General features: G+C 47.2%; 1 protein-coding gene across 1 annotated transcript in view; it reads right to left on the bottom strand.

Annotated features, from left to right (window-relative positions):
* EFNB1 (ephrin B1) overlaps positions 1–16150 on the bottom strand; it is a 65867-nt gene that overhangs the window by 4707 nt on the left and 45010 nt on the right. The window contains exon 2 of the mRNA XM_018554749.1: positions 11768–12045. Coding sequence (XP_018410251.1) covers positions 11768–12045 — 278 coding nt within the window. The remainder of the gene's footprint in view (positions 1–11767; positions 12046–16150) is intronic.

The raw sequence follows: 16150 nt of genomic DNA, 5'->3' as shown, positions 1-16150 counted from the left end.
CGGCATCAGACAGGAACGCCAACCCTCTCCTCCAACAAAAAACTCTTCAAAAAGAAGCCAGCGGCACACCGGACAAATCCTTCATAAGTGAAGCTTTATTGTTCTGGACAAGCAACAGGAAACCCCGCCTGGGACCTGGTGCTGCTCATCTGGAACAATAAAGCTTCACTTAAGGACTTTACAAAGTGCCACCGGCTTCTTTATCTTGGATCTACGGATAGTTCGGGGCGCGTATGAGGCCCCCGCAACTCTCAGCGCTTGCTAGCTAGCAAAGGAGATGACCAAAAACACACGGCTTGGGAACCATGACGAAAGTTCCTGAAACACGTCCTCATGCTGGTGTGGAACGCTGAGCTAGTAAGACTGCTTCCTCATCACACTATGGGCCCATTCAGGTGAAAATGAGTCGCGTTGCATAAGTCAGGAGATTCAACACAAAAAAAAAAAAAAGGGGGGATCTGCTCCATATTTTCACGGCAACTCGTAACATTTGCAACGGTGTTGTAGCAGACCATAGACTTGCATTGATCGTTTATTGCACCCCAGCACATCTAAAGCGCACCAACACAGGTTACGATTCACATTTATACCACTTGTTGGTATGCAAGCGAGCCCTACGGGGCAACTACTGAGGCATTCCAGCAAGATACCACTGCAATTCTTCACTGATGTCTGTTAAAAGTATATTTAAAAGGAGAACTATGGGGTTAAGGCTTTTCCCCATAGTTCTCCTTAGGGTAACGGGGAGGACACAATCTAGCATCCTCCCGTCACCCTAGGTTCAGTATACCGCGAGCTACTGAGACGCCGCAGCTGAAGCTGATCCCGACAATTGCCTCCTCCCCCGCCCGTTCCACCAGTCAGCACTGGCGTATGGGAGCGTGGAATCCAGCCCCTCCCCTGTCACAGCAGAGAGCCGTGACCGGATCGAGAGGTGAGCGAATGCCGGTATGTGTTCGCTCACCTCCCGATCTACTGAGCCGACCTGTGACAGTCTCATTGTCACAGGTCGGCTAGAACTATGAGGTGAGTGAAAAGCACTCACCTTATAGTTCTCCTTTAAAGTCAAGTTGGACAGAATGCAGAAGGGCATTAGGAGAGATCTTCCCTTCCTTTCCTAGAGACATGACAGGAAGTGAGGAAACCCCTTAGCCAGCACCGGACCAGTGTCCCCATTGGAGGATTTCCTCCACCCAACCATTTGTGGCAACTCAAAATTTAGCATTTTCCCTAAATTTTGGTCCAATGGCAAAGGTAAGTCTACCCAGTGAGGACACATAGCAAGAGGTTTTAACTATGTCCTTGTAGCTTGAGGTGCATTGGCAGGGCTGCTTAGCGTGACGTGCCTAGACGCACAAAAACGCTTACCTTCGTGTTGCGGTGCAAATGGGCCCTCCAGCTGTGGTGGAACTACAAATCCCATGAGGCATTGCAAGATTCTCACAGCCACGGACCTGACTCCGAGAGATGCATCATGGGATTTGTAGTTTCACCACAGCTGGAGGGCCAGAGTTTGGCTACCCCTGTTCTAGACAGACCGAGAAGACTCCTCATGGACAGGAGCACACAATTTGTCAAAACGAGACAGCTGCACATGTTACAACACAAAAAACGAAATTAATACGAAAATGGCCACAACGTTCTTTTTAACCTCTGGACGGGTCTCCAGCTATAAACTGGAAGGGGTTTTGAAGTGCGGGATTGAAAGCAGCGAGTAGATATAAAGCCATTTGTCTCGGTCCCATAAAACTGTATTTTTCTACTCCAGGATGACAGACACGGAGCAGGCTTGCTGCAGAAAACGTTTCTGGAGAGGCGGTTTAATGCTTCACTGGACGGCCAACTGGAGAGCACAGGATTCGCTCACACAAGTTGTGCGGTTACCAGGCCCTTCGGCCACACATGCACCAGTGAGAACTCGCACCAACAGCTGGTGAAGCCTCAAAGAACAGGGTGCTTTATGCACCTGGCAACGGCAGACATGGTCCAAGGGCTCCTTTTATGTGCGCCTTAAATAGGCTGGACCAGGCCTCTCCACACTTCACGTCCTCAAAAAAAAACACAAATAGCACCTTATTCGCCTCCCGAAACATCGACACCTTAGAACATACAAAAAGGGTAATGCATGTGAAGACCAATGACAGAAAAAGACCAAGAGGTCCCACAGGGTCTGAAGACCTATGTTTACCTCATGCATGTTTAATTCACTTCCTGTAGACTGGTCAATCGCCTCCCCTGGAGGTCTGTTCCATCAACTACTTTTCTTAAAAAAACAAAAGTTCAGCCTTTCCTTTACTAGTTCCTGCAGTTTCTCCTGAATTGTTTTGCCTCAGACCTTTCACCATTTTCTCTCCCAAACCCAACCCCCCCCCGCTCTGGAAATATTCAATCTTATCCTCATCTTTTTGCAAGTGAGGTGCCCAGAACTGGACATGGTATTCTAAATGAGGTCCAAGATCTATATAGGGGAATCAGGACCTCCTTCCTCTTGCTGGGGATCCCTCTAGTGATAACGAAGGATCTATATAGGAGGAATCAGGAACCCCTTCCTCCTGCTGGGGATCCTTCTAGTGATAACTAAGGATCTATGTAAGGCCTCGTTCACACCTGAACGTTTTGTAGCGCGTTCTACGCTCGACAAACGCTGTACAAAACGCTCAAACATCTAAATCCCATTGTATTCAATGGGTCTGGTTCACACCTTGGCGTATTTCAGCCCGTCCCTAACGCGCTACAAACGTCTGAAAAGGTACATGTACTACTTTGGGCCGTTTTTGTTGCGCGTTTCCATTGGGACACAGCCTAGTAGCCCTCGGAAACGAGCGTTTGTCACGCGATTTTTACCGTAAATCGCGGTAAAAAACCGCGGGACAGACGCGCATATGGAATACGCCTAGGTGTGAACCAGGCCTAAGGGAATCAGGACCTCCTTCCTCCTGCTGGAGATGTCTCTAGTGATAACTAAGGATCTATATAGAGGAATCAGGACCTCCTGCTGGTGATCCTACCTTATAATTATCTATATTAGGGGAATCAGGACCTCTTTTCGCTTGCTGGCGATCCCCCAATTCACCCAACCATGCTATTCACTTTCCCCACTGCCAGGCCATACTCATTGCGCAATCTGAAATGAGCACCGCCAAATCTCTTATTCTGACTAAAACTAGACCCCCAATACTGCACTCAGTAGTATTATTACACAGCTATGCTTGTACTGCAGTAACAGAATGGCTACTGTAATTTTGCTATGCTAGCCCCATGCAAGTGCAATACTTCTACACAATGACCAGTAAACGGGACAGCTGGGAGGTACCTAGTCACCTTGTATATCAACTACTTTTTGTCTCGTGTTGCACCGTGCGCAGACAGCAATTCAGTTAGAACGAAGCCCAACAAGGGTTAACGGTAGTGTCTCCTCCCAATCTCTGCAGGATTCTCCCCACACAGGAAATTAAACCTCTCTCCCAGTCTGGGAAGGGGGATCATGGGGTTTGGAGAAAGAAAAGAAAATGAAAAAAAAAGCATCGGAAGGCTCTAGGCGAAAAAACAGCAAGGCTGTGGAACGGGGATTATTAGCGGCAAGAGCCAAATAAGCAAAAAAAAAAAGACTCCCACAAAATCGCAAAGTCTTCTGTTTTCATTTCGTAGACCAGTCCTGCTGGGTGTACCCGAAGCGCATTCCTATGTACTAAAAGCCAGAATGTGATGGTGGTCAATCATGAACAAATAAAAATAAGAAAGTCAAGGCTGTTACCCATAAGAAACAAAAATAATAAAAAGGAATAAAAATGGTATTTGAAGATTTTACATCACATTGCTATAGTGGGACTTTCACAAGTTCCAGGCTAAAAAGTCATGACAAAACAGGAACAGCCCCCAAGATGGCCATGTGGTCAGTTTTTTGGTCCCTTTTTACTGAAAAAACACGTTAAAAATGTAAACACTGCCATTTTGGCACTTATAAAAAGGTTTTGCCTAATTTTGAAAGCTTTCCTAAAATTGGAGTCATTTTTACAAAAAGGCAGCGCAAGACAGGGAGATGCAGACATTCAACATACCCAAAGTGTCAGATGCTGAAGAACCTATCATTGCTCCTACATTAGATGATTTTGGACACATGTCCATCACACACCTATATCAGCTTGTTCTACATCCCATTCCAAAACCATGGCCAAAAATATGGAGTTACATCCATATGGCCATTAATATGGGGGTTGCCCCCTTTGTCTACAATCTTCCACTCTTCTGGGGAGGCTTGCGACAAGATTTTGAATTTCTGCCCATTTGTGAGGTCAGATACTGATGTTTGATGAGAAGGCTCAAAAAGGTATTCCCAAGGGTGTTCAATAGGGATGAGGCCAGGTACTGGTGTTGGATGAGAAGACCTGACCTGCCATCAGTGTTCCCAATTCACCCCAACAAGTGTTCAGTAGGGTTAAGGTCAGTTAGTGATGTTGGATGAGAAGACCGAAAAGGTATTCCCAAGGGTGTTCAATAGGGTTGAGGCCAGGTACTGATGTTGGATGAGAAGACCTGACTTGCCATCAGTGTTCCAGTTCATCCCAAAAGGTGTTCAGTAGGGTTGAGGTCAGGGCTCTGTGCAGGACACTTGAGTTCCTCCACACCAAACTGGTCACACCATGTCTTTATAGAGCTGGCTTTGTACACAGGGGACAGTCATGGGGACAGTCAACAGAAAAGGGTCTTCACCAAAAAACTGTTGGAACACAATTGTCTACAACGTCTTTGTATGTTGTCGTAATAGAACCCTTCACTGGAAGCACCTGAACTCCATCATTTGGAGGGGGGGTCCCCACATACTTTTAGCCTTTCTCCAAGACAGCAAAGGTTGGATTTCCAAGATAACAGACATTTAAGTATAAGCACCAGTATAAAAGACTCATACTAGAGAGACATTGTTAGGATACATGTATCCCAACGACAGCGTCTCTCTAAGACAGAAACCAAACCTGAATATCACAGCCTAGTGTAGACAACTTGCTTGCAAGTGTCAGGACTGAAATGCATTCCGAGGTTCTGGTGTTCCATGGAACAGTTAATTAACCCGGCAAAACTAAACTTAAGGGATTGCAGAAAACCAAACAGGAAGCCCAGAGCACAGATCTGTTTACACAGTTGGGATATTTCACTGTTGGGCCTGGCATCTCCGCAGCCTACCAGTCTTGTGCTCCCGGGGTTGATGGTCGCACATGGCAGGTCTCTACTCTGTGTAGTTTAAACAGAGTCCCAAATATGGAAGAGCCAAACCCGCATGGAATGAAAGCTATTCGTCTCCCTCTACAGAACACACAATGTGAGGTCTGAGGAGAGCCAGAGAAGAGAAGGGGGCCATACAATACAAGAACACTTCGGGCAGCATGAATAGCAGCAATTCTGCGCACAGCAGCCGGAAAAATTGTAAAGAACCCAATGTACAAGAGCGCAACATTTTCACAGCATCTGGTTGTATAAAGATTCAGGGTCCAACTACAAATATCGCAGTAGATGCCAAATCCACTGCTAGAGCAGAAGCAGACTGATGACCCACCACACTGAACTCTCCTGCTTATCAGCATGTTCCTCATGTGTATTGCTGCATGGAGAACACCCCCTTGGCTCCTAGTGCTGCCTCTTTCCTTTCAAAATGTGATACTCAGTGACAAGGCCGCTTATATGAAAAGATACACAACTGTATCGATGATTTTATATCTGCCTGGACTTTGCTTCATTCCTTTTATTGTTGTCACCGTAGGTATTCCGGTGCAGTAGTATCCGGATGTAAACAAACTCGTGGCTGCAGTAGTAGCTGTGGGTTCGTTTGCAATCTGAAGATGCAGCTGCATCCCCCTGACTGCGTGATCCCCCCACAAGAGGACTGGTCACAAAGAAAACTGCACCACCATGTACACAAGGGCCAACTCAACCTGGACAGCACCGAACACCTACCACATCATCCCACAGACCTGGCAGCCTCAGCACTCCAGCTGTTGCGGGACTACAATTCCCATGAAGCACCGCAAGACCGACAGCCATAAGCATGACTCCCAGAGGCATGGTGGGCCATGTGGTTATAGCACAGCTGGAGTGCCAAGGTTGCTCACCCCTGACCTAGGCAAAAGTGAGCAGTTAGCCCTCCAATGGGTCCCCATCCCTATTCCACAGTTCAGCTTCAAAAGGAATACAATGCAGCATCTCTTCGAACCCGAAGGTGTCCGGAGACATTCGGCAATCTTAACCCGAGCCGATTTCGATAGTAAATACAATGTTAAGTTTAGTGCTGATTTGGTCTCTAAGCAGAAACAGAGGCGGGCTGTCCATCTTCATGGCTTCCTGAGCAAACACAGCAAAAGGCCACTTCTAAGCCGGCGCTTCATTTCCCAGGGCCTTGCATTGTCCTGAAGGCTTCTCATATCAGATGCAGAGCACAGCTGTGCGCACCGGTGGAGGGACGGGAGAGAGGAGTGTGTGGATTCCGTCAAGGTAAGAGCTGCTACACATCAGACTCCGAGGAGTAGGAAAAGGTTCTAAAAACAGATGTGCGTTTGGGCCGCCTGAATGTTATGAAAACCAATTACTTTGGGATAAAGATAACAATCTCTGCGCATTCGCTACACTTAGTCGGCCAGTATCCGGGACGAGCACTGCAGACAATCATGAGAATTATTTTTCATCAAATTCTGGGGGCTTTAACATTTGGAATCTAAAACACTTGTATGGAGGGAAAGTCAAGAATGTCATAATACAAAAGCTAAAAGACATGAAAACTGATGACTAGCTGGATGGTCTAGTGGAGCCTTTCCCAAGCAGAGATTCTTCAGGAGGTAGCAAGGGTTCCTCAAAGGTAGGTATAGCTTTATGTCTTTCTGGATGGAGCAGGAGAGTTAGACACCAGTCAGGTCTAACTGTGGCCTGTGTTCCCGTTTAGGAGGTCCAGCTTATTTGTCTTGCAACAATTGTTGCTGAAACTGCAAGGCGTGCATGGGGCTAGCAATGCCTCATTTCTCATGTAACTACTAAACACCAATGATTTTAGCTGTCAGAGCACCCTTCCAGCCACCAGTCCTTTCCGCTTCCAGCCACCAGTGCAATGGTGGCCCCTGTCCTCACCGCTCAGCAGTGCCAAGGTGGCCCCCTTTCCCCCTACTGGACGCCAACGCATAGGCGGCCCGTTTCCCCCCCAGACACCAACCGGACGCCAAAGTACAGGTGGCCCTTTCTCTTGCTCCCCCCCTCCCCCACCGGACGCCAACGTACAGGTGGCCCCTTTCTCCCACCCCACTGGACGCCAACATAAGAGTGCAGTACAAGTACCAATTTTCCTTGCAGAACTTTAAAGTTTTAATCTACTGCGTCACTTTAATGTCAAGATCTACCGGGGGAGCGAAGGGCAACTATGGGCAACTAGTGCACTTCTGCAATCTTTGCTTATTCATTTGAATAAGTCAGCCCTGATGTTGAATCAGTGCAGTGTAGACACCTCACTGTCTCACACCCACAATGCCACCCTTCTGCACAGAATACAGAGGACACTTTTTGCCCCCATGCCCCCAGGGGCATGCTCACATTGTGGCTGCCAGCCCTGCAGCTTGGGTATGAGCCCGACCAAACATTGTATATTTCAGTCTGTCATTTAACTATAAAGAAAGGACTTACAAAGTCACTATGGGGACATTCATTTCTAATAAGAAAAGTCCAACATACAGAAGGACACCATGGCTCCATTCAGCAGAGGATAAAAAATACAGTGCGGCTCTGTTGGGACGCATGTGTGGTCCAGACGAGCTGGGCTCACACCCTCCGGGCCCAGATGAGTCCCACAGAGCACACAGGCTAAAGATCAGCCCGAGTAGAGCTCTGAGACGAAAGACGAAGCTCTAGGCATGGGCACAAAAGACTCGTAGAAGAAAATAAAAAGACAGGCCGGGATCTGTACACATCTAATAGAGCGGCAAAAAAGAAGGACGAGTGGAGGACGGTAGACAAAACAAGAGCAGGAGAGTGCAGACGTGATCTAAATGAACCCCGATACCCAAAGGATCTGCAGAAATGTTTTCATGATCTGCTGGACACTCCCGCCTGGCAGCTGAGGACAGAACGCTTCCAGATGTGCACCGCTGTGAAAGATCTCCCCCATGCATACTCACACCCGCTAACCAGCCGGTGCCAGGGGCTAAGGTTGAAGAAATAAAAATGACAAAGAAATACCAAGAGAAAAAGTGAAAAAGAAAGAGGGGGGAGGGTCCGTCTGGAAGGAAAGTGATTTTTATAGAGAAAAAAGCAGGATGAGACTAGCAAGTAGGAAGACCACATCTGATGACAGCAATGGCTAAGGGGCTTTTGCCTCCACCAATCTACCACAGCACTGTAAATACAGGAAAACCCACTCACTCCCTCTTGTTCTTGAGCCCAAACCGGAGAACATGCATAGCACACCCTTGCTCTGCCATTTCATGCTCTGCGAGCCCCCGGATCCCCGCAGTGAGAGCCTGGCACAGTCGGGTCACTGAGCATGCTTCCCTGAGCAGAGCCGTTCTTCTCGCTCCATCTGGCCCGAATCAACAGCTAGTTCCGGAACCAAGGGACAACCTGTCACATATGGGTACATCAGGCAAACCGGTGGATTGAGGGAAGAAACAGAGAACTTTCCAGCACTCACGTTACAGAGGGTTTCACTGGCACCATGAGAAATAAACAGGCTGAGAACATAAAACCACTGCCAGCGGTCCATTTATAGCCATGCATAGTCTATGCCAGCACTTGTCCCACTGCTGTCTGGATATAATCATTGTACAGCGATGATGAAAGCATCTCCAAGCACAGAAGTTGCAGTGCAGAAGAAACCTTCAGTTATATTAAACTACTGCGGCTGATGAATTTAAAAGGGGCTTAGGGTTAGGCAGATATGAAGGACATGATTGTGATCCCAGTCTTCTCACCCAACATTAGTTCCTGACCTCACAAATGTGTACAAGTTCCCACAGACACCTTCCAAAATCTTCTGCCCATCACACCAACACTATATGGTCAAAAGGTACATGGACACCCTTTGGATTTTGGAGTTCAGGTGTCTCCAGTGAAGGGTCCTGGTAATGCTCCATCATACAAAGACATCACAAAGTTGGAAGAGCACAATTGTCTACAGTTTGGTGAAGACCCTTTACTGTTCCACCGTGGCTGTCCCCTGTGTACAAAGCCAGCTCCATAAAATATATTGTAGACAATTGAGCTCTTCCAATCTTATGGAAGAACAGTAAAGTGTCTTCAAATTGTTACGACTGTCTCCAGTGTACAAAGCCAGCTCCATAAAGACATAGTGTGACCAGTTTGGTGTGGGAGAACTTGTGTGCTGCACAGAGCCCTGACCTCAACCCTACTGAACACCTTTGGGGTGAACTGGAAAGGCAACTATGAGCCAGGTCTTTTCATCCATCAGGACACAACCTCACAAGTTCCAACAGACACCTTCCGCAATCTTGCGGTAAGTCTTCCCAGAAGAGTGGAGATCAGGGGAGGGGAGGCGGGGCAACTCCATATTGCCAGCCATGCAGGGGAGGGGAGGCGGGGCAACTCCATATTGCCAGCCATGCAGGGGAGGGGAGGCGAGGCAACTCCATATTGCCGGCCATGCAGGGGAGGCGAGGCAACTCCATAATGCCGGCCATGCAGGGGAGGGGAGGCAGGGAAACTCCATATTGCCGGCCATGCAGGGGAGGGGAGGCGGGGAAACTCCATATTGACAGCCTTAGTTTGACCAGTTTGGTGTGGAGGACTCAAGTGTCCTGCACAGAGCCTTGACCTAAACCCTACTGAACACCTTTGGGATAATTTGGAATGCCCAACTTGAACAAAGTATTTTATATGGGACACTATTCAAATACTCTTCCCTTACTAATGCTTAAAGTGCCAACTGCGGTATTCCACCAAATACAGAACATGAAACCACCACTGCTTGCATTAGATAGTACACACAAATGAGGTACTTTAATAAAATTCACCTTTTATATGAGTTCCCACAGTCTAAGGAATACAAATCATTACTACTGCAAGAGGAGGGGGGGGAAGAGTTTACATTTATTGCATTGCCCTGGGCTGCAATAAACCTTACTATGACCCTAAACTGCAGAAACCCTTCTACTTAACAGGCCACGAGCCCCGCTAAGGGGAATACTTGAGATGTACTCCACACTGCTGCGTGAGCACATTTCACACAAGACTGGTGAGAAACAGCGGCACTTTAATTATACCAAAGGACTTCATACAGAAAAGAATGCGGGTCTCATTATTTACATTTCCTGCTCTGAATCCCCACCGAAGCAACTTTTAACTGGTTTTAGATCTGAGAAGGACTAATGATAGTCTACGGAGGGCTTCTACTGCTAAAAATAATTCACTTAAAGGTCATTCATCCAAATATGGGCAGCAAGCATGACCTTGGGGACACAATTCAGTTCTACTAGTAAATGGACAATGCCGAAAGGAAAATCAGTTATAAAAAATTGAACCTATTGCATGAAAACGTGTGGAGACCCAACGGTCACATCTATTGTATGAACAAAAGTACATGAACCCCTCCCCAAATCATGGGGTTCAGATGTCTCCAGTGAAGGTTGTTAATACTCCATCATAGAAGACATTGTAGACAATTGTGCTCTTCCAGCCTTGTGGTCACAGTTTGGTGAAGACCCCTTTCTGTTCCACCATGACTGTCCCGTGTACAAAGCAAGCTCCATAAAGACATGGTGGGACCAGCTTGGTGTGGAGGAACTCGTGTCCTGCACAGAGCCCTGACCTCAACCCTGGTGAACGCCTTTGGGATGAATTGGAATTCCGATTGTGAGCCCGGTCTACTCATCCAACATCACTACCTGACCTCACAAAATGGGCCAAATTCCCACAGACCCCCTGTGTGGAAAGTCTTCCCAGAAGAATGGAGGATGTTCTAGCCAAGGGGGACAAATCCATATTAATGCCAATTTTTTGGAATGAGATGTTCAACAAGCTCATATTGACGTGATTGTCAAAACGACCATATTTAGGCTCATTGTAGACCTAACCGCCAACACTAGCTTGCCACCTGCAGTTATTCTGCACCCCGTGCTACTTATGACTGGATTGCCATCCTTTACTTGACACTGAGCTACCTAAATTGTATATGCAAAATTAGTTTTATCCCTTTAAATAAAAATAACGGATGATCTGCCAGAAATCAAGTGAGCTACCTGCAGTGGCCGATAACACTGCCTCTGCTGAATTGAAAACCTAAGGAGTGTTGTCAGCCCTGCCGGAGATCTCCTCTGCTGGACTCCTGAAGGCTACCAACCCCCTCCACCCACATGAGCATACATTCAAGTCATTCATAGGAAAGCAATGCTTTTGCCATGATCGCCAAATAACTGCCCAAGGTAACATGTAGTTCTTGGGGCTGTGAATAAGTCAATAGAAAAGAGACCTAAGGCTTTGCACTGATCACTTGCCCAACAGCTGCCCATTTTACAAGCTTGATATCACATGGTGTATTAAATGCCATGACTCGCTAAAAAAAAAAAAGCCAACATTCATGCAAAAAAAAGATGCTGGGATATGACCTAGAGGGGAAGAGGGAGCTTTGAGGGTAAATTTGGGTCATAATGTACTGTTCAAGTATGGTATATGTCCCTACTATGCATGTATCTAGCACTCTCCTATATAGGAGTCTCCTGCATTATTCCACCACAAGACAAGTGGCTTGGTTGAACTCAACAGCAGTTGTCGGTGAAGAGACACTTACACGTGATGTAATAGTCCTGGTTCCTCCTGAACTCCAGGCCCATGTAGTTCGGGCTGAACTCCTGGAATTTGATGGTGAATCGAAACTCTTTATCCGGCTGGTTGCATGTAACCAAGACGTTTGGATCCATAACCGTGCTGCAGGACTCTGCCTGTTCTTTGCGGACCATGTACAACTTGTAATACTCATAAGGCCGTGTGTGCTCCGCCTTGGGGCAAATAATGTCCAATCGGTCTCCGATTGCTGGGTAAATCACCAAGCCCTTTCCCGATAAAAATCTGCGGAGGAAAAATAAAAATCATTAGATCATGCCTGGGCTTTTCGCCTGGTTTTTGCACCCACATATCACCCGCTCAGCAGTCACCTTCTAAGCCCCATCTGTTACCATACAATCACACCTTTTTTGCCATTTCCCACATTGCACCACACCTGCTACTTTCTCCACACTGTCCGCGTACAGCTTGTGCTACCTAATTTCGACACAGGATGATTGCAAGGGATGGGCCAACAAGGGGAGAAATCCAAAAGAAAATTAGACTTTATCTGGAACATCAAATGCCGGCAGCGAGGAAGTAGCAGTACAAAAATCCACAAACACCGAGCGCTGCGGGGATGTGTAATGGGGTTTGGCATTTGGATGGCACCCAACATCCACACAAAACCTGTGTGGAAACTAGGTGTGTGCATGCCCGGGGCTTTACAGGCTACTGGCATCCAACAGAAAAGTAAGTGAGAAATTTGTAAGCTCTGTGCTGCTCCAAGTAGGTCAGGTAAGAGAGGAAACAAAAAACACACAGGTTCTAAGGTGTATTGACTACGGGGCAGGCAGTCAAATTCCTACTGTTCAGGCCTGAGTTTGCTAGCAGGGTCTTCAATGCGCAGAACAACCGCTTCAGCCACCTCCAGCGTTGGCACACCAGAGAGTAATCTGGCACATGGCATAACCAGATAGCAAAAAGATCTCGACCTAAGAGACCATCATGGAGCAAAATCCTCAACTGCTGCAGGCCAGGTGGCCATTGGGCTGCCTATGAGGGCATGCCTCCTACAGGCCACATAGGCAGGCCAACTGAACAATGCTGCTGCTAATTGCAAGGCAGCGGCTTAGTGTTGTCAGACTGCAACTGAGGTGCTTTTGGCAGGATCGTCAGGTAAGAAATTTTGCAACAGACTCCCTAAAAATTGTATACGGTGAGGGCCAAACAAGCTGAAAAATCAAGTTTACATACAACCACTCAGGTTCACCCAGGTTGAGGGACCTCCCAGAAGACTGCATTTACACAATGCATCCTCAGCCAGGGCTAGGAATAGAGGGACATTGCTGAGGACATTATAATCCACTAAGCATGGTCCCCCGTTATAGACTTGACATTTCCAAGCAATGGAGACCAACTGGCTCTGTAGCTTTGTTTTAAAAGTGCTCCACAGGACGCGGCTATGAGGCACCAGTTATAACAAGCAGATTAGTATAGCACTGACGCTTGGCCGGTGACACCACAGCCAGGGAAGTCACCGGTTCAAAGACAGTGCAGAGACAGATCCTTTAATATATATTTTTAAGCCCTAATAAAAGAAAGGAGTTTCGGCCTTGGAAAGAAGTTGGCTTTCTTGTTTGGTCCATCAGATTTGACACCGGAATTAAATTTGTAACTGGTGGCGTGGCGCTTCAATCTCAAATTTGCACTATAAACCAAGGAAACTGTGGGAATTCTTTGGTGGGTTGAAAGTGCCAGCTCGGAATCTAGACACCTTGTTCAGATCGGATTTTACCGATAGGTCAACCCTTGGGATTCCAGGACTATAGGTTGAACTCTATGGACATGTCTTTTTTTTCAACCTATGTACTTACCCATCACCCAAGCTAACAATAACCCGGCAGGGGCATTGACTCTTCCCTTCTCTATCCAAAACCAAGGAAAGGTTTTGGCTTTATATAGACAGAACTTTTGGCTTTATATAGATAGAACTTACCTTATGGTCATGACGTGCCCTAAAACAGGGCGCACAGATGTACAACTTTATGAAGACCACAAAGCGGCAAGGACCCAGCCCCTAGGCCAACATGCAAATTTTTTCAATAAAACCAAGAGAATTCCCACCAAATTTATGATCAGACGCGAACGACGGGGGATGGGTAAAGCGAATGCCCTACATTGATTCTATGGAACAGTGAAAGCGCTTTGTCTTAGAGAAAGAACTGGTTAATATTTTACTTGCCGGGCAGACAGGAAGGCCTCAAGTCTTCTAGGTCTACATGAAAAGATATATTTCTACACATAAATATATATATTGCAGTCTCCGGGGGAAGGGATAAAGCCTCGGCAGGGCGTCCCCAGCAGATTCAGACGCACAGCACAAAGGCCGTCTCACAAGAGCCTGTTAGCTGTGCACATTCCTCTCTGGCCGGTTCCTTGGGAGAGCTATCAGGTGGCAGGCCCCAATTTTCTTATTGTTCGGGGAGGTGTTTTCTGATGGGAAAGGTGAAGAGGGGATTTGTGAGGTCTGAAAAACGATCCCTCCAAGTTGGGTAAACAGGAATTGCTTTGTTACCGGGCAAGATTCACAAGCTGTGTGATAAATGTGTGTGCGTTTAATGTGTGTGCCGACCAGGGTGGAGCTGTGTGCAGAGAAAAAAAAATGGGGAAAGAAAGGCCCTATGAAGGGCACCCTAGGGGCAAGATGAAATATCAAGGGTGGTGCCCCTAGTTACTGCAATGGTTCCATGACCTTCAAACTTCATAGATCAGTTCTATCAAGACTCCACCAATTCCCAATCCTTTCCACGCAAGCATTACTGTAGCATTTAAAAAAAAGCTATAGTTAAAGTGGACATGTCATCAAATGTAATGTTTCATGCTGCTTTCTCCTTGCTACAAAGTTACAATGTTGCAGACTGATCACTTGGTAAGGGAGACGGGGGACATGCTTTCTCCTGCCTGCAGCAGACTCATCATTTCAATCGAGGCAAAGTCACCGAATGGGTTTTTATAGCAAAGCTCCACCTTTTGATTAAAAAGCTGTTCTTGAGCTCCAAATACTTCCTAAATCAGGAAGTTATACCGAACGGTCCCCTTTAAAAAAAACAGAAAAAAAAAAATCCTATATACAACAGTTATCAGAATTTCCGGGGACAAACTCGGACTGACAAGTTCATGAATATTAAAGCGGTATAATGGCGTATCCCTGGGGCTTTTGGCTCTATTGGGGGTGGGAAAGAAAAAAAAAATCTGTTGTGTGCATCGGGAAGGGGAGGGGGAGAACAAGGATCACCCCCAGTCTCCGACTGGCCAAATCCCTTTCACGTCCCGCTTAGGCTTTTGTTTTAGGATTGCCACAATTGTGCTGGGGTCTCTGAAGACGTGTTATCTCATTACGTTCCCCGGCGCTCAATGGCCATCATTTGCATATGAGAGCGCCTAAACAAGCCCCCTCTCATGTCCCCGCAACTCCCCTTCTCCCGATGAAGTGGGGAAGTTAACCATCAAAGGCGTATAATGCGGATTACATTCCTCGCCCATTCAGCCGCATAAAGACTGGCACACAGGGGGTGGGGACTGGGAAGGCAGTTGGCAACGGAGCAAGAGATGGAAATGAGACTAACAGAGCCCATTAAATCTCCAAAGAATAACTGGAGAGGGATCATTCGCTACGTTCATCTGGATCACCTGAACTACAATCTCAACAGACAACCTCAACCCGACGGGAGGTGTCGAGGAACAGATGGCCGACCTGAAGTGTGGAGAACTTTCCTCCTCTACATTCATACAAAAGTCATTGTAGCAGGAAAACAGAAGTATACAAAGTACTAAAAATTCAGAAGAATAAAAACGGTTTACAAAAAGTAGAGTTGCCTCTCATAGTCCCTCTCCAAGCTGCTGATAAAGCTACTGGTCGTGCCCCCTCCCGCAGGACTGCATGGGTTAATGCTCATTTGGCTAGTTTAGGATCAGCTCTGAGTTGAGCTTTAAAAAACACATTTGCCAAAATAGGGCAGTACAGAAACAAAAGGTCTACCTCCCGCCTGGTCCAGGTCTACCCCCAGGGTCTACCGCCCGCCTGGTCCAGGTCTACCCCCAGGGTCTACCGCCCGCCTGGTCCAGGTCTACCCCCAGGGTCCACCTCCCGCCTGGTCCAGGTCTACCCCCAGGGTCCACCTCCCGCCTGGTCCAGGTCTACCTCCAGGGTCCATCACAACCTGACTTCTCCCTAAGACAACCAAGTCCTGTCCAGGTCCATCCAAGAGCCATGGACCATAAAATACCAAAACCAAGTACACATAAGCTGCAGCTTATAAAACAATACTGTGTAGCCAAACGTGGCTGTTGTGGAACTACAAGTCCCATGAGGTACTGCAATACCCACAGGTATGACTCCAGGGGAGAG

Source organism: Nanorana parkeri, unplaced genomic scaffold (genome assembly GCF_000935625.1).
Source record: "Nanorana parkeri isolate BGI_ZX_2015 unplaced genomic scaffold, ASM93562v1 scaffold171, whole genome shotgun sequence".
Lineage (NCBI taxonomy): Eukaryota > Metazoa > Chordata > Amphibia > Anura > Dicroglossidae > Nanorana > Nanorana parkeri.
The sequence above is the reverse complement of the archived record's forward strand: the minus strand, read 5'-3'. Positions and strand labels throughout refer to the sequence as shown.